The sequence below is a fragment of the Myotis myotis genome, unplaced genomic scaffold (assembly GCF_014108235.1).
Source record: "Myotis myotis isolate mMyoMyo1 unplaced genomic scaffold, mMyoMyo1.p scaffold_m19_p_3, whole genome shotgun sequence".
NCBI lineage: Eukaryota > Metazoa > Chordata > Mammalia > Chiroptera > Vespertilionidae > Myotis > Myotis myotis.
This window is the reverse complement of record NW_023416335.1, coordinates 113,838,715-113,858,462: the sequence shown is the minus strand read 5'-3', so window position 1 is coordinate 113,858,462 and position 19,748 is coordinate 113,838,715. Positions and strand designations below refer to the sequence as shown.

The 19,748-nt window shown below is 42.4% G+C and overlaps 1 protein-coding gene across 1 annotated transcript in view; it reads left to right on the top strand.

The window, feature by feature from the left end:
* The window catches only part of MTUS2 (microtubule associated scaffold protein 2), a 554,541-nt gene that overhangs the window by 444,731 nt on the left and 90,062 nt on the right, over window positions 1–19,748 (top strand). The window contains exon 8 of the mRNA XM_036300894.1: window positions 5,478–5,689. Coding sequence (XP_036156787.1) covers window positions 5,478–5,689 — 212 coding nt within the window. The remainder of the gene's footprint in view (window positions 1–5,477; window positions 5,690–19,748) is intronic.

The window sequence follows — 19,748 nt, the reverse complement described above, 5'->3', positions numbered from 1 at the left end:
GCTCATGTCACCAGCTCCTGGGGAAGACCCCTCTGCATGCTCTGTGGATGTCCATGAGGTATGAGTCCAGTCTGCAAGAAACAGAATGGCTTCTGTTAGGATGCGGAGCACACTCATGCAGTGCTTTTCCTAAGGCTATCAAAGTTGTATCCTGTGATTCTTTTCTTTCTTGTTTACAAGTGTTAAGGTCATGGGCCTTCTCTGGTGTAAATATGCAGGTTTCTATGCTGCATTATGTTTGTTATTATGTCAGTTAAACTTCCAGCTTTAAGATTAAACTAAGATTGCCGAAACCGGTTTGGCTCAGTGGATAGAGCGTCGGCCTGCGGACTGAAGGGTCCCAGGTTCGATTCTGATCAAGGGCATGTACCTGGGTTGTGGGCACACCCACAGTAGGAGATGTGCAGGAGGCAGCTGATCGATGTTCCTGTCTCATCGATGTTTCTAACTCTCTATCTCTCTCACTTCCTCTCTGTAAAAAATCAATAAAATATATTTTAAAAAAAAGATTAAACTAAGATTTAACATCCATTAGAATCCTCTGGATAATGACCAGATGGCTTCAGATGAATTTTTAATATTCCACTTTCCAGGCTGTTCTTCTCCCCAGTGCTTAGCCTCTGCACGCGCGTGGCTTGTACTCAACCTTGTGAGAATATAAGGTTACTGGCTTTTCCCTGTAAGTTGCCAGTTTTCACTACAGTCATCATAGAGTCTCTCTGCCCCTAACCAGAGTTATGGAGCCAGTAGGATGACTACAGAGAAATTGTGATTGGGGCAAGATTGAGATAATAGGAGAATGTTCTAGATTTAGCATGTGTCCCCACACCCATAAGATCGGTTGGAGATGTTGCAGGGGCGATCAGCAGTGGACTTACGTGCTAAGAGCCCTGGGAGTAGAGTAGGTGCTCAATAAAAGCTGTCAAGCATTTTGGTCCCCTCCAAAGCACATGGCTTAAAGCGTACATATGAAATCAGATCTGTCTATGGGTCTTGGAAAGACGCTGGTCTGGGTATTTCCACTCCTATATTTTATATCAAAGAGAAGCACTGAGGATACGCTTTTGCAACAGCTGGGGCAAACAGTAAAAACACTGGTATTTCTACTCTCTTTTTCACTTCAGTTAAAGACTCTAAAACCATCATAGACCCTATTTTGAAGTTCTTTATTCACTAATGTCAGTGCCCTAGTTCAACTGAGTGGAAATCAGAAGATAGTGTGGGAGGCCAGAGCTTTGATTTTTTTAAAAGAACCTAAACACACACATGTAAGTGGCGCTGCTTGACTGCAGAGGGGAGGTCAGGGACATGCCTGCCTGCTAGGAACCTTCAGCTACCCCGGAAGCAATGTAAATACCACAAGTAACACGGAAGGAAGTGAGAACAAAACTTTTCAGCATCTGGAAGTGTCCTCAGAGGACATGGTGTGCCTCTCATTTAAAGTGTGCATTGTGGCTCTTCCAGGGAAATGTATGTGAGAGGTCAGAGGAGAACCTCCATCACCACATCCCCTCCAGTGCCGACCGCGCTCCCACACGTTCCCTGTGTTCACTGCTACCCAGGAGTTTTTCATCTCATGGTTCCATTGGCCCCTTGCTTCCTAAGCAGATTATTATTTAGCTTCATTATGTGCTAACTTTTAAGAGAAGATAGCAAAAACAAACAAAATCCTCCTTACATTTTAATGAAACAGGTGAAGCTGGCTGTGTGTCAGTCATCTTTCAACATAAGTTCTCCATCCCCAAGACAGTAGGTGAGCCTGGGCGGCTGTCGCTGTGCATCGACAGGGGATGGCCTCTCACAGGGCAGGCAGGGAAATAAGTGACGGAGCAATACTTCATGATGTTAGATAACGAAACACATACCAAAAATTGACAGCACAAGAAAGAATACTGTGTTTAGTGAGGACCAAAAATATGCTATTGACTGTAAAATAATGATTAGACCTAGATAAAGTTTCATTTGATATGTTTAGAAAGGGCAGGACCCTTTTCCTCTAAAAGCAATAGAGTTCTCCACCACCAGCCTTGTTTCTCCGTGCTTCCTCCCTACAGTCTTAGCACTGAATTCTGAGCCTTAGTCTATGCTGGGACGTTGGTTGGGTGGCGCATGCGCAGCCAGCCATGAGTCCCAAGCAAGCATTGTTTTGGTGCCACAAATCAGCTAAACTTTTGCTTGGTGTGTTGATACCAAAAGCTGATGTTCACAGGGGAGCCTGTATCTTTTTTTTTTTTTTTAATATATTTTATTGATTTTTCACAGAGAGGAAGGGAAAGAGATAGAGAGTTAGAAACACCGATGAGAGAGAAACATCGATCAGCTGCCTCCTGCACATCTCCTACTGGGGATGTGCCCGCAACCCAGGTACATGCCCTTGACCGGAATCGAACCTGGGACCTTTCAGTCCACAGACCGACGCTCTATCCACTGAGCCAAACCGGTTTCGGCGGGAGCCTGTATCTTAGCTCAAATGTTTGTTTGTTGGCCCCAGGAATAGAAATGTGGACTGAGTGCACTGATGTTTAATAAAACACTGAATTGAGTGTATGAATGAAAGCAGTCTATATATAAAAGGCTAATATGCTAGATGTCCCCTCAGGAGTTCGACCGGGAGACTGGGAGTTTGATCACTCACTATGACATGTGCTGACCACCAGGGGGTGGCATGGAACAAAGTAAGGCCCCAGTTGGAAACCGGGGAAGGAAAGCCCCGACCAGCAGCTGGAAGGCCCTGATCGGCCCTGATCACTGGCCAGGCCTGGGGACCCTACCTCTGCACAAATTTCATGCACTGGGCCTCTAGTGTAGTAATAACATCAAATCAAGTAAGCACTGTTGGGGCTCCAAAAATAACTTTCCTCCCACCTTCTAATTTCTTCTAGCTGGGCTAATAATCAAGTTAACATGAGACAGATTAAGAGGAGAAAATGTCAGAAGGTTATATTACAGATGTACATTTGGCAGTGCCAAAAGATATGAGACCCAAAGAAACATTAGGCAGTTGAGACTTATATGTCATCTTGAGCTAAGGAGAAGGTGGGGAAGGGGAGTGGTTTGGGACTTCAAATGGCAGGAAGGCAACTCACATGGAGATGGAAATGAATGTTTGGTAAACAAATATTTCCTGAGCCAACTTTAACAGTGGGACACAGAGAGGACTTTGAGCAAAGGTACCTTACTCCCTCCCTGTCTATCACACCTGGTTCAGATTAAACTACAGTTATCTGATTATGGCTCACTTCCTGGAGCAGGTCCTCTACCTAAATTTCTTTAGACATAGACGGGCAAAGGAAGAGGGTCAAAGGTTCTTTCTGAGTCTTTTGTTCCTTAATAACCAGCTTAAAATAATCAATATTCCAAAAGTCATATTTTGAGGGTGGCAAACTTTGCTTCCCTTTAGCACCAAGAATAGGATTTCAGGAAATCATTTTATATTGTCCGTTTACCATTGACTATAATTGCTAACCTGATGATGATGATGATGATGATGATGATGATGATGATGATGATATTGATAGTAATACTAACAATAACAGGGAAAAACCTGACAACCAAAAATTCACAGCAGCCTGATTGCTTACTGCTATCCACAAGCTCACACATGACTCTGTGTGCCCTATATTGCAAGTAACTTCAATTCATTGAGCTAGAGGTGTGCTTATTATTTCCTTCAGATTTCTAAAAGAGATATCTTCTATAGTATCAGTGTCATGCACCTGGTACCTCAATAATTACAACACTGGAGTATTTGATAAAATCACCAGCCATAGCAATAAAATGGCAAACAGTAATCATGAAAAAAGTCCACCTGGGATCTTAGGCTGTGTGTTAGAGTTTAATGCACACAGTAAATCTCACATGGTTTGTTGGTTATTTTTCTTTTATGTTCAGTATTGAGTATGTTGAAATTAAGTACATATTAAGATTGATTTTCCTACAATGTGCAAGTGAATCTTCTGGAACATTATGTATCCTACTGTCATAAAGCCAGCTTTAAAGAAGCAATAAGTTCACATTCTACTATTCTACTAAGCCATCTAGTTTAAGATATGTCATATGTGAGGCCACAATGCAATCTTGGATTATTTCTTAATAGGAGGAAGATTTCATTAAAACTTTCTTGGTTGCCATTAAATTACCAATCAGAAGTAGTTAGAGCAATTAGCCATCTTTTCTCCTTAAAAGATGAGGCCAGTTGTGTGTTCCAAGCCCATTTCTCTGCTCTGTGTATCAGATACTGATTTGCTTTATGTGTTACTCCCTAGTATGTTGGAGGTGAGCAAAAGTAGACAAAAGAATGTTTGAGGTATTAAAGTTATTTGTGATTGTGTGGTAAATGTCTGTCACATGCCCCAGGATCTACTTGGGCAAAGGAAAGCATGCACTTCTGGGAAGTAAGTCCACAATGCAAAGGAGATGTTCTCTGGGTGTCTGGTCAGCCCTATCTCCCACGAAGAGGACAGCAGCTCCGAGAAGACCCTGGCTTGCCTAGGGCCTTGGACCATGATACAGTGCTTGTCTGTGCTCTTTCCGGGGGCCTTGCCTTTAGCCTTCAAGCTTCAGCCTAATAGTCACTTCTCCTTAAAGCCTCCCCCATCCTGTCCCCAACCCCAGGCGGAGTTTCTGATTCCTTTCCCTGGGCCCCATCCCCCTGCCCACACATACACCCCCACCATCTGCCTGGCCGTTACCAGATCCCAGAGGCTTCCTGGGCCATGGGAAGGAATGAGCACTTTCTTACTGCAATGGAACATAATTGGAGGGAAAGCTCAGCACAGGCATGAGCTGTTCTATATTTATAAAGATTATCCTTTATAATCTGTGCAGTGAGAGATGAAGAGGAGCAGGGCTTCCCATGGGTGACAGGTTGTGGTGCCTTGGACCAGACCGAGTTGTGGAGGTGGTATGAGTGGTCACCTGAGGGAATATTTTGGAGGACATTGATGCTGTAGAAATTTAAAGCCAGAAAACCCTGGAGCAGAGGCCATCAGAGGTGTGACTTACATCAGACATCAAAGAAAGGGTCACTAGATGACCACAGAAAGGGAGGCAAGGGCACGCGGGCAGTACTCCCTGATGCTCAATTAGTTACAACTATGACTTTGACCTGCACTGATTGATTGATTTCCCATTAGACATTTTCAAAGAGCAATTCCTTTGAAGATAAACCATCTACTCTAATCTCTCTAAGCAGACCTGGAAGAAATGGAGGAAGCTGAAAGGAATTGGGCAATTTGGCCTCATTATTCTTTTTCCAAGCATGAAACTTGCACCTAGAACCACATAAGCAGAGCAAATATTTTAAGTCCCTGTCTGTTTTTTCTTTCTAATACCTACAGTGACAAACCTGGCCATTTCTTTTTGGCCACTTGCTCTTGAAGAAATCTTGTAATAAGGAGCTGTTGTCCCCTTACTACAAGTCATACCTTGTAATAAGGGCTGCATGTTTTTTTCACAAGCGGCTATTTTTTTAATAGGATACCCCAAGCAGAGGAGCACGGCTCCCCGAAATGGGTTTTCCCCCAAGCCGGACCCGCAGGCCCGCGAAGCCGAGAGGCAGTTGGTTCAGCGGCTGAAGGAGAGGAGTGAGCAGCAGGCCAGGCAGCTGGGCCTCGTGCAGCGGGAGCTGAGACGGGCCATCTGCGGTTTCCAGGCACTCGCCGTGTCCACTCAGCACTTCTTTGGAAAGGTAAGACCAAGTTCAATGAATGTTGAAGGGCTCTTTGGGCAGAGGGTGGTCACATTGATGTGTGTGTGTGTGTGTGTGTGTGTGTGTGTGTGTGTGTGTGTGCATGCGCACACGCGAGTTTGGGTTTGACGTTTGTTTTTCAGAAGGTCATGAAATATCTGGCAGCATGTTTGGGAGCCAAGTTTATAGTGACCTGTGAAAGAAATTTATTTAGGAAGAATGATGTAGTAACCTGATTCCAAAAGGGAAAATTGTGTCAAAAAGAAAGAAAAGGACATAAATGAACATTTTGAAGGTGAAGTCTTTGGAGGAAATGGAGCCCATAATTGTTTGCACTGCTGAGATGAGACAAATTCTGAAATGTCTGCCTGTTTCAGGTCTCAGGGAGACAGGGCTGCTGCTTGTGGGATATGCCAGGCCTAGGGCATCTCCACAAAGCCTGCTCCCAGCGCTCCCGGGGCAGATGGGGCTGGGGAGGCTTCCCTGCTCCCTGGGTTGTGTCTGGAAATGCAGGCAGGGCTGGCTCCTTCTCAGCAAGTACACGTCCAGAGGCTCCAGAGCCGTCCAGGGGAGTCTATTATTAGCCGTGGTATAGTTGAGCTTCCCACCCCTCAACCTGGAACAGAGGCTGGTGGAAGCCTGGGGTCTCACTGAGGCTTTGGTGGTCTACCTTGAGGTAGCCAAGGCGTGTTTGCGGAGTGGGGCGTGGTTAGGGATTGAACATTTACCTATGAGGTTTAAATACTGTGAATTAGCATATTAAAAACCCATAGGGCATTTTAAGTTTCACGTATGGACCTCCTGGTATCTATAAATGGGAAAAAGTAAAAAATGCTACTTAAATGCTCTCCAAATAAGAAAACGGACTAACAGCCCTGGCCGGTTTGGCTCATTGGCTAGAGCGTCTGCCTGCGGACCAAGGGGTCCCGGGGTCGATTCTGGCCGTGGCCATGTACCTCGGTTGCAGGCTCCTCCCCAGCCAGCCCAGGCCCTGGTCAGGGCTCATGCAGGAGGCAACCAATCGATGTGTTTCTTTCACGTCGATATTTCTCTCTGTTTTTCCTTCTCTCTCTCACGCTCTCTAAAAATCAATGAAAAAATATCCTTGGGTAAGGATTAAAAAAGAAAATGGCCAGCCAAATTCCTGGCTAATTTAAAGAAGAAAATCAGAAATGTTAAGTAGCACCATGTCCACTGGTTTTATTTATCATCTGAACCTTGAAGTGTGGTGGACTGGCCTTTTATGAGCCCCTCCACCCTCCCCTGGTCCCCAGTGTAGGAGCCTGATCTGACCTTTTCTGCTGCTCAGTTCTCTTTTGCTTAAAGCTTTCAGCAGAAACAGCCGATTACCAATCTGTTGTACTGAAAGACAAGATGACCAGATTTCAGTTTACCAGTGATTTTAGCCTCCTCCCTAACCAAAATGCTACCGCCGGCAGTAATGAACCAATTTGAATTTCATATTGATCTAGTACTATTTATCAACCTGAAACAACTGAAGTGGCCATATACCCACCTGTAAGAATTAAATTGCAAACACTTTTTTGAGGTGCCAAACAGGCCTTCTCTGCCATGGTAAACACTGAGCATTTTTCTTGTTAGGGAAAGAGTGGCCTGTCTTTTGTTCTTCAGCTGGAGGTATATTTTTCACTGACTGTCAGGTCAATAGTAAAGAGGAAAATGGGGTTGTTCACTGAAGATCAATGATGATATTCACATTGTTACTCTGCCTACTCTGGGTTATTCCTTTCATGTATCATTCACAGTCACAGCAAATCCTTGATAGAGTTTCACGTAGATGGACATTGATATAACGTACTGATGATATGAGCTGTGTTTTTCCAGTTGGAACCTTTGGACCTCATTTATGGCATCATGGAGGAGAAGTGAGTTGTCGTGCCAAAATTAAGAGTTGGTTCCCTGTAGTTTTGTATTTCTGGGTCCCGGGAAAATTCCTTGCTGGCCCATGGACCATGAGTTTCATTTCTCTGCAGCATATACATGGCTCTCAAACCAGAGTGGAGGTTTGCAGGGATCCCCATGGGCCTTCTCCACCGCTGGAGCTGCACATGCCTGCATTTCAGCAAGATGGATGGTGGCATGTGGTTCATTTTCTTTTCAGTAAATCACAACCAGCAACTCCAGACAGGTCTCCCAAATGACCGTGGCATTTTACTGGCACCTCCCGCACAGTGTGTTCTTTTCAACTCTCTCTCCAAATAAACCCCAGAAGAAAAAGTGGACATGTTAAAAAAAAAATGCCTGTAATTGAACATAAGTGGCTTCCTCACAGGTTGTCATACATCCTGTGTGGTTTAAGAGGATTGATGTGAGAGATTGCCTGTAATACCAAATAAGACCAGGAGGTATGACGTGGGGTGAAGCACCTGGAACACAGAGACAGAGGCACCTGGAAGCCTCCAGTGATGGAGCGTCTATGACAAGGGTCAGTGATCCTGAGATTCTCAGGGTCACTCGTGTGGGAAGCTGATGCATTGTTATTATGTATGAGAAATGGTCATAGCCAAGCATGCCCGCTATGAAGAGCACGGCTCTCTAGCCAGCCTGAAACAGCAACATCTTTTTTACTCTTCTGGTTAGGAGACCCTGCTGGAACTCTATACGTGTGTCTTTTCTACACTGTAGCATATTCATCTGCAAAGCCCCGCACAGTGGAGAGGTGCAGTGCCAGCAAGGAGTCGGCCCCACCTCCACCTTTGTCTAGCTATGGATCTCCAGCAAGTGTCTGGCTCTCTTTAAGTCTCATCATCATCACCAAAAGGATTAATATCCTTGCTGTTGTTCAGACTCCCATTAACTCAGTCACCTCTGTGTGAGTCTCAGTTGCTTCAGTTTCAAATAGGACTAATAACTCTTCCCAAGGGTATCGTGATAATGTTGTGAACTAATGGAGAAGGTAGTTTGAACAAATATTCAATAAAACATTTTTTTTTTTTTAGTACAAGGCAATCTGACAAAGTCCTACCCTCAAATATTTTACTCTCAATTAGGATGAATAAGACATGAATGAGATATAATACATAAAGTTAAAACACAGCACAAAGCACTCATTTAATTCTATATGTACATAGGTTTTGGCCTGGGTGTACTTTAAGAATAGAAGTACTTTTCTAGTCCAGCTATTGCACTGCTGATTTATACTTTTTCCAGAATATGCTGATGCCATTAAGTAAGTCTCAGTACATGGGCAGTCACTAGAAAAAAGGGACTCAGAAGCTGGATAAGAATCTTTCATTTCTGCCCCATGCTTTACAACTCCTGGCAGGGTGGCTATGAAATTTGTCAGCTGTGACAGCCTGAGCCCAGTGTCCAGAGATTCTAACTAAGACACAACATTTAAGTGCCAGCACCAGCCTCATGCTTACACTGGTTTGAGGCAGCTCTTCCCCTGAGGCTAGGCCTGGTCCTCCCCTCTTGCCAAATGGATTTGCTAATATCTGAGTCCCGGACCAACGGTAGTGTAGTAATGAGTGTGACTCTCAGGGACTTGCACTTCTGAGGGTCAAGAGGAGCCATGTTATTTTTCTCTTGCTGCCTGGTTCCTGAGAACGCTACACTTTTTAAAAAAAATTTTACTGAATTTATTAGGGTGACATTGGTTAATAAAATTATATAGGTTTCAGGTGTACAATTCTATAATACACCATCTGTATATTGTATTGCATGTTCACCCCAAATCAAGTCTCCTTCCCTTACCATTTATCCCCTTTTTACTCTCCTCTACCTTCCCCCAATCCCTCTTTTCCCTCTGGTAATCACCATACTGTTTTCTGTGTCAATGAGGGATTTTTTCTTTGCTTAATCCCTTCACCTTTTGCATCCAGCCCCCACAATCCCCTCTTCTCTGAGAGCTGGTAGTCTATTCTCTGTATCGAGGAGTCTGTTCCTATTTTTTTTTGTTGTTAGTTTTTGTTCATTAGATTCCACATATAAGTGAAATCATATGGTACTTGTCTGTCTCTGACTGGCTTTTTTCATTTAGCACAATACTCTCCAGACTCATCCATGCTGTGGCACAGGGTAAGATTTCCCCTTTTCACAGCTGAGTAGTAGTCCATGGTGTAAATGTACCACAAATTTTTTATCCACTCATCTACTGATGGGCACTTGGGCTGCTTCATATCTTGGCTGTTGTAAATAATGCTGCAGTGAACATAGGGGTGCATATATTCTTTCAGATCAGTGTTTCATATTTCTTCAGGTATATTCCCAGAAGTGGAAATGCTGGGTCATAAGGCAGTTCCATTTTTAATTTTTTGAGGAAACTCTGTTCTGTTTTACACAGTGTTTTCATTTCACCACATCTTTGCCAACACTTGTCTATTGATTTATTGATGATAGCATTTTGATAAGTCTGACGTGATATATCATTGTGGTTTTAATTTACATTTCTCTGGTGATAAGTAGTGTTGAGCATCTTTTCATATGCCTGTTGGCCATCTGTATGACCTGTTTGGAGAAGTGTCTATCAGGTTCTTTCCCATTTCTTAATTGGATTGCTTGTTTTTTGGATGTTGAGTTTTATGAGTTCTTTGTAAATTATGGATATTAATACCTTATCCCATGTATTTTGATGGATATGTTCCATTCAGTGGGCTGTCTTTTCATTTTGTTGATTGTGTTTCCTTTGCTGTGCAAAATTTTTTTGGTTGATGTAGTCCCATTTGTTTATTTTTCTTTTGTTTCCCTTGCTTAGGTTGATATATTAGAAAAAAATATTGAAATGAGAAATATCCAAGATTTTGCTGCCTATGTTTTCTTCTAGGAATTTTATGGTTTAAGTCTAACATTGAAGTCTTTAATTCATTGTGAGTTTATTCTTGTGTATGATGTAAGAAGGTGTTCTAGTTTCAATATTTTGCATGCGTGTGTCCAACTTTCCCAACAACATTTATTGAATAGACTGTCTTTAACCCATTGTATGTTTTTGTCTCCTTTGTCAAATATTAATTGACCATAAAACATGGGGGGGGGGTGTTCTGGGCTCTCTATTTTGTTCCACTGATCTATATGTCTTTTTATTCCAGTACCATGCTGTTTTGATTACTATGGCCTCATTCTATAGTTTGATATGATGGCGTGATTTCTCCAACTTTGGTCTTCTTTCTCAAGATTGTTGTGACCAAGGGTCTTTTGTGGTTCCATATAAACTTTTGGAATATTTGTCCTAGTTCTGTGAAATACAACGTTGGTATCTTGATGGGAATTGTGTTGAATCTATAGCGTGTTTGGTTAGTGAGGACAGTTTAATGATGTTAATTCTTCCTATCCATGAACATGATATATGTTTCCTCTAATTTGTATCCTCTTCAATTTCTTTCTTTTATGTCTTATAATTTTCCAGGCACAGGTTTTTTACATCCTTGTTAAATTTATTCCTAGGTATTTTTTTATGAGTGTAAATGAGATTGTTAAGTTTCCCTTTCTGATAGTTCATTATTGGTGTATAAAAATGCAACCAATTTCTAGATATTTACTTTGTATCCTGCTACTTTGCTGAATTAATTTATCAGTTCTAGTAGGGTTTTTTTTTAGTAGAAATTTTAGGGTTCTCTATATACAGTATCATGTCATCTGCAAGTAGTGACAGTTTTATTTCTTCCTTTCCAATTTGGATGCCTTTTATTTCTTCTTCTTGTCTGATTACTATTATTAGGACTTCCAGTACTATGTTGAATAAGAACTGTGAAAGCAAATATCCCTGTCTTGTTCCTGATCTTAAGGGAAATGCTTATAGTATTTGTCCATTGAATATGACATTGGCTGTGGGTTTGTCATGTATGGCCTTTATTATGTTGAGATATCTTCCCTCTTATTCCCACTTTGCTGAAAGTATTTATTATAAATGGGTGCTGGAGTTTATCAAGTGCTTTTTTTTGCATTTATCTATATGACCATGTTATTTTTATCCTTTATTATGTTTACATGGTGTATCACATTTATTGATTTGCAGATATTGTAACAACCTTGCATCCCTGGAATAAATCTCGCTTGATCATGGTGTCTGATCTTTTTAATGTATTGCTAGATCCAATTTGCTAATATTTTGTTGAGGATTATAGCATATGTGTTCATCAGGGACATTGGCCTATAATTAGCTTTCTTTACAGTCTTTATCTGGTTTTGGAATTACATTAATGCTGGCCTTGTAAAATGAGATTGGGAGACTTCCCTTCTCTTGACATTTTTGGGACAGTTTGAGAAGCATAGGTATTAGTTCTTCTTTGAATGTTTGGTAAAATGCACATGTGAAGCCATCCGGTCCAGGACTTTAATTTGTTGGGAGTTTTTTTTATTACTGCTTCAATTCACTAGTTGTAACCTGTTTATTCATATTCTCTGATTCTTCCTGATTTAGTTTTAGAAGATTGAGTGGGTCAATGGGTGAAAATGGGGATATATGTAGTACTTTCAACAATAAAGAATTAAAAAAAGACCCCCAAAAAATCTCTTACTATGACTGTATCACTGTCAATTTCTTGCTTACTGTCCACCGAGATTTTCTTTATATATTTAGATGCTCCTATGTTGAGTGCATAAGTGTTTACAAGGGTTATATCCTCTTGTTGGATTGCTCCCTTTATCACTATGTAATGTCCTTCTTTTTCTCTTATTATAACCTTTGTTTTAAAGTTAATTTTGTCAGCTATAACTATTACTACCTCAGGTGTTTATGTGTGTGTGTGTGTGTTTTTTTCATTTCTATTTGCATGAAATGTATTTTTCCATCCCTTTACTTTTAGTCTGTGTGTATCTTTCATTCTGAGGGATGTCTCTTTTAGACAGCATATATATGGGTTTTGTTTTCTTATCCTAATTACCCCAATGTCCTTGATTGGAGCATCTAAGCCATTTATATTTGAAGTGATTATTGATTGCTATGCATTTAATACCATTTTATTCTTTATAGCTATATTCCCATGTTTTTCTTCTTGTTCTCCTTCTTTCCCTCCTCCCCCTCCTTTTTCTTCTCTTCCTCTTCCTTCTCCTTCTTCTCCCTCTTCTTCACCCTTCTCTTCTTCTTCCTCTTCTTTCTTTTTCTTCTTACTTGTTCTTCTTAAAGAAGACCTTTTAACATATTTTATAATACTGGTTTGGTGGTAATGAACACCTTTAACTTTTCTTGTCTGGAAGGTCTTAGTTTCTCCGTCAATTTTAAATGCTAGTCTTGCTGGGAAAGTAGTCTTGGTTGTAGGCCCTTGCTTTTCATCACTCTGAATATTTCATGCCAATATATTTTGGCCTGAAATGTTTCTGTTGAGAAATCAGCTAAAAGTCTTATGGAAGCTCCCTTGTAGATAATTAACTGCTTTTCTCTTGTTGCTTTTTAGATTCTCTCTTTGTCTTTAACCTTTGCCATTTTAATTATGATGTGTCTTGGTGTGGGCCTCTTTGGGTTCATTTTGTTTGGGACTCTGCACTTGTGTGTCTTTTTCCTTCATCAGGTTAGGAAAGTTTTTAGTCATTATTGCTTCAGATAGGTTCTTGATCCTTTGCGCTCTCTCTTTTTCTGCTGGTATTCCTATGATGCAGTTGTTGTTATGCTTCATGTTGTCCCAAAGGTCCCTTAAACTATCCTCATTTTAAAAATTCTTTTCTCTTTTTGCTGCTCTGATTGGGTGTTTTCTGCTACCTTGTCTTCCAAGTTATTGATTTGACCTTCTGCTTCATCCAACCTACTGTTTATCCCTTCTGATGTATTCTTCTTTGCAGATATTATATTTTTCATTTCTGACTGATTCTTTTTTATGGTTTCTATATCCCTTTTAACAATTGCTACCTCTTTGCTGAAGTTCTTACTAAGTTCCTTGAGCATCCTTAAGACCATTTTTTTAACTCTATGTCTGGTAAATTGCTTGCCTCCATTTCATTTAGCTCTCTTTCTGAAGATTTCTCCTGTTCTTTCATCTGGAGCATGTTTTTTGTCTCCTCATTTTGGTTGCCACTCTGTGTTTATTCCTATGTATTAGGTAGATCTATTATGACTTCTAGTCTTGGAAGGGTAACCTTATGTAGTAGGTGTCCTGTGAGACACAGTGATGCAGTCTTCTTAATCACCTGAGATGGCTGTTCCAGGAATGTCTCTTATGTGGGTTATGTGGGCCCTTCTATTATAATTGAGTCTTGATTTCTATTGGCCTGTTTATATGGGGTCGACCTTCAGGCTTGCTTACTGTTAGGGTTGACTTGTCCTTAGTGTACAAACTGCTGTACAGGTGCTGACCACACGAAGCAGAATTCATTTCAGCAGATTCTGGTGCCCGCCAAGATCTTCCTTTGGATGTGTCACTTGTGAAGCTAATTGGATCCTGCTCTAATGATGTCTGAAGATGGCCACTGGGTGTGTTGGTTCTGGGCATCTTGAGAGGGACTTTGGTGCAGGCCAATGTCAGACACTGCTTATGAATGGCCCTGGGTAACCTGTTTGGAGCTATAAAGTGATCCACAGTTTGTGGCTGCTTCTGCTTGCCCTGGTTGTGTTCAGTATAGACAAAACTGTGCACCAGGGCCTGCCTTACCACACCAGACTTTGGGGCAGATCAGCAAAAGTCCCAATACATCCTAAGATCTGCCTTCACCTATCAACTGCCTGCTAGGTTCAGTCACTGAAAGAGTCTCTGGTGGTACTTGAGTTGCATGAGGTAGGTTCTCAATGAGTCACCAAGTAGGGATGAGTGGTGTTCACCAGATTGACTCAGGTTTAAACTTAGTGCCAGTTCTGGGTCTGAGGCTACTCAGCAAATTTCCCAGGTCTAGCTGCCACCCTCTGTGTGCTTGCACACCTTTGTGGTGTGGCAGGTTCTTAGAGAGATGTCAGGGTGAGTCCACCAGCGTTTATCAGGCCCAAGCAGACCAGGATTTGGCCATGTGAAGGGAGTGCTCTGCACTGCTCAGGTGTGAAAGAGTAAAATGGCTCCTTTCCTAGAGCCACACAACTCAGTCTGTCCCAGATTCTGCCAGGAGCCTGATCTCAGGGTGGCGCCACTGAGAGTTGGTGAAATGGTGCTAGTGGATCACCTGTGACTGGGAAATACTGGTCAGGCTTGGGGGACAGTGGAAGGGAGTGGGCCCCACCTCAGAGTCACACAAGGTCTGGATTTTGCCCAGACCTTGGCAGGGTGGAGTGACCAGGATTCAGGAGGATGAGGCCATCAGGAGCCCAGAGAGGGGGCTAGCAGATCTCCCATGATGGGGAGGCACCTGTCAAGTTCACAGGAAAGTAGGAGGAATGGTTGCCACCTAAAATCACACAACTTAGTCATTGACACCCCCTGAGTCTTCCCAGACCTCTACACCCTGGCCCAGGCATCTGACTCCTCAACAGGGTGCAAGCGCTATAGTGTGGGCCTACAGGAAGTCCAGAGGATGGAGCTATTGCTCTTCCCCAGGTGGATGCTACATTGCGGGGTGTACTCTACCCAAGAAAGATGGTGTCTGTGGTGTAAGAGAGAGACTCAATACAGTTATCCTGGTGGCTGTCCCAAAGCCCAAATCCCAGTTTCTCCTCACATGACTAGTCCTCTCCAGCTTCTCTTTGCCGGAGCCCAGTGTTGCAAACGAGATTTTGTGCATTGGCCCTTTAAGAGGTTGCCTGTGTCTCTAACAGAATGATGTCTCTCCCTGATGGACAGAATCCCCATGGATTTTCATAGCCAGATGTTATGTAGGTACCTAACTTGGGGAACCCAGCTTGGGGTTGAGACTCCACACTTCTCAGGGGGAACCTTTGCAGCTGAGATATCCCTCTGGAACCTCAGCCACCATCTGAGTTTTTTCATGTCTCTGCCCTTCCTACCAGTCTCGTTGTAGCTTCTTCTGTAAATCCTTGGTTATAAGATTTCTCTTCAGTTAGTCTTCCATTGGTTTTCAGGTTGATTGTTCTATCCAGTTCGGTCCTGGGAAGAGGTGAGTGTAACATCCACCTAGTGCTATCTTACATCTCTCTCCCCAAAACACTACTCTTTAGCAGTCCCTGGTGGCTAATCTTGGAAACCATTCAGCTGGTGATCCCATATTAAGTGGTGTGCCTAGCCCTGTAGCATCAACTTTTATCTAAGTTATATATATTTTTTAAATTTCTTTATTGATTAAGTTATTACATATGTGTCCTTATCCCCACATTACCCCCCAAACTCCCCCTCATGCCCTTACCCCCCCCCCCCCCCGTTGTCTGTGTCCATTCGTTAGGCCTATATGCTTGCATATAAGTCCTTTGGTTGATCTCTCCATGGTGTATTTATTTTCATTTTATTTTTAATAAGATTATTATATTTATTAAATATTTTTACATTAATCTGTCATTTTTATCATTAACTTTATGAATGTGACAATAGATGATGGTTTTAATTGTTTTTTATGTATTATTAGTTTATGCAGAAAAGGCATGAAAATTAATGTCAAACATTTGTGTACTTTCTAAGCTTAATAAAAATTAATAAGTATCAGTCTCTTTCTTCCCAAAGTGTGTGCATGTGTGTATATGTATGCTTTCACTATTTGATCTTTTATTATAAACTAGAGGCCCAGTGCGTAGCATTCATGCACTGGCGGGGGTTCCCTCAGCCCAGCTTGTGCCCTCTCACAGTCCAAGACTCCTCAGGGGATGTCCGACTGCCACGGAGGTGGGAGAGGCTCCTGCCACCACCACTGCGCTTGCCAGCCATGAGCCGGTTTCTGGCTCAGCAGCACTCTCCCCTGTGGGAGCACACTGACCACCAGGGGACAGCTCCTGCATTGAGTGTCTGCCCCCTGGTGGTCGGTGCGCATCATAGCAACTGGTTGTTCTGCCATTTGGTTAATTTGCATATTAGCCTTTTATTATATAGGATTTTTAAAAATATAGAATGGTAGAAAGAATAATACCCAAATATGCATCATCTATACTTAATACTTATGTACATTTTGCCATATGCACATTATCTGTGTTTTTGTTGTTAGTTAGGTGACTTATTTTGAAGGGTACATATTTTTAAATATAGTTTCTATATTTCAACTTCAACTTTGTAACTTCAGTTCACTTATGTTAGTAGAAGCTTTTTATCAGCCCTGCCTCTACCATATGAAAGGTTCTATAGAGGGTTCAAAAAAGTAGATGGCAGAGCTCCTTAATAGTAATATCACTCCTGTTTATTGACCGTCTCCTCTGCCTTAGGTACTTTACACATAGTTGTTAACCCTCTCAACAACTCTACCTGATGTAGATATGATTCTCATGGGACAGTTGAGGAAACAGAGGCCCAGGGAGATTGTGCAGCCTTCCAAAGACAGCAAAATAGAAAGTTATGGGCCACAATATATCCCACACCCATATTTTTCCACAATGTTATGATGCTACTTCTTCTTCTCCCCCAACCTTCGAAGTGCTCTTGATGTAGTTAAGATGGGAAACATAAATGAAAAAAAACAAAAAAAAAAATGAAACAATAATCCAGAAGTTAAACAAAGAGGATGTGAACAGAAAATGACCTAAGGTGAATTTTCACCTGTTGCTGTAAGAAAGTGGTATGTGCTCAGGCGAATGCCCAGTTACTGTGATTCGGAAGGAAGTGGTCTGAAAAGGAGACCTGAGAGAGCCCAGGTGGAAAACGGGCACAATTTGGGATGAATAATGATGGAAGAAGAACGTGTGTGGGAAGGGGATGCCCAGAGCCTGGTGTTTGCAAAGTGGTGCCCCCTCTTTGTCTTTACACTTTTGGTAAACGAGCTAATGTTTGGTGGATAGAGTTCTAAGGACATGAGAACTATTTCTAAAAGTGGAGGATTTCTCTAAAACAGATCGCCAGCTCCTGGTTGTGAAGATGGCCCAGATTCATTGTCCTTGCTTAGAAGCCCTGGGCCGGGTTCTTTGTTCAAAATAGTCTGTGTGTGTAGAAGGGGAGGGGTGAAGAGACAGAGATAGAATCATGCTGTAAAATAAAGGCTCGCTTGCTTTAGCCATTTAACACATTTAGATTTTAATCTCGGTGATTCACCAGCATGAATGTCTGCCCTAATGCTCCAAAAGCAGCAGAGAAGCCATCGTGCCCACCAGCCAAAGGCCTCGGTGCTTCTGAGACTTCCCCACTGAGTGCAGCTCTCAGAGCAGTAATTACACCTGATCAAACTGGGAAACAGTAAGCTCTTTGTTGCTCCCTAAATCCTAAAAATGCCCATTTAAATATAGTGTTTTTCCCCTCCCCCTTATAAGCAGTACCCTGTGATTATCTTTTCTTCCCTTAATTTTATGTTGAATAACTAAAGGCATAGAGAAAATGTGAGCATTTGGGTTGGCATTTCTGACACTTGTTCAGCATATAACCTGGTGGGAAATGTTAGTGAAGTAAATTGTTCCAGTGATTGTTGTTCTGAAATAATGTTTTGTATCACAGAAGTAAGTATTGCCACACTACCTGGCTGGTGTATTTGTTTTCACTCTTAGGACTCTAACTTAAGGAATTTTTTAGCATAATTCCCCAAATACCACACTATTACCAATATCAAACAGGGCTTTGAAGTAATAAGAACTCTTGGCCTAGGGTGTCAAGAATGGAAAACATTGTAGTGGGTGGGAAATAAAACTCAAAACTGCAAAGTTCTAAACTTTTATGAAAGATTCCCAATCCTGGGACTTCATTGATGACAATATAAATTTCATAATGAGGTAATAAGCTAAGAATAGATACTTAAGGTAGAAACAAGTTGTTCCCATTCAGTTCAACTCTCTTACACTTTGTCATAAGTGTTTTTTCTTTTTCATTAAATGATACCCCTCTTGAATACATTCATGCTTGGCATAACTGCATCTTGGTAAACAATGGGCCATTTATATAATGGTGACCCCATAAAATTATAATGGAGATTAAAAAAATCCTATCACCTAGTGACTTCGTAGCCATTGTAAGTCATAGAGCAACACATAACTGTTTTGTGCCCCTCCTTCTAGCAATAGCAATGTTATCATCTAGAAATGCCTGGGGGCACTCACCTAGGCCATGAACTTGTCATGTGGTGACTAAAGGTCCAACTTCAGGGACAAGACTAGAGTGAAGGGGCCTTGGCATTTGTGATTTAATTTGCTTCCTCTAACTGTGGCAATGCTGCCACTTAAATGCCAGAAAATGCCCAGTTCCTCCTCAGGCGAGCTCATTGCAGGGAGCCCGCTAATTGGTGTAGCCCAATTTCAATGTACCTGCTATGACTATCACAGTTCAGAGAATATGTTCGATTTTCCTCTTTGGGAAAACCATTTTTAAGTAGCCAATTGCTGTGTAGCATTTAAAACCTGAGTGAATTTCTAAGGATAAAGCCATCTCCTGCAGCTTCTCGGGGCACTGCCAGCACAGAGAGAGGGGGCTGTGGGGTGGCTGCCTGATGAGGCTGAGTCCTCTCCTCGCCCGCTGTTGCCATCTGCTTTCCAAAAGGTGCGTGTGGTGGGCTGTGCTGTACCTTTTCATCCAGGTTAGACTGGGAACATGGGCCCTTTATGTAAGGCGCCTGGTTGCCTGTAGTGAATTATGCTGAGATCCTCCCTCCACATCTCCCACCCCGCCTCCCCTCAGTATCGTACACTCTGAATTACCTCTGACCCACAGACACCTCACTGCCTACCCTCGCCATCCTGGTTAAGTCAACACCCGCTTGTTAAAGGGGAGATCTGAAAACTAGGTCTCAGACCCTGACTTCCAAGTCTGGAGGAGAGACATTGTTAGATCACGGCAGAAAGGAGGATTCCTCCAGCCGGGGCCCAGGCCCCTCTCAGAGAGGACGGAGGCTTATGCACTGGCCCTCGAGAGTAAGTAAGACTTCCGTCCTCAGACACTCAGAGGTGGAGGGTCCAGCACTGCAGGCGCAGGGCCCTGGGAAGGGCAGGACAGTGCTGGGAAGAGGCTACTTTTCCTGAGGGTTGGAGTGTGGGACTGCCAGTAACTGGAAATGAGGCAGAAGGGCTTGGGGACTTGGCAGAGCAAACTAAAGAGAAGGGACTCTGTTTGAGGCAGTCAGGATGCACCGAGTTTCGGACATGGCACACAGATGTTTGGAGCTGCATTTGAGGAAGAGG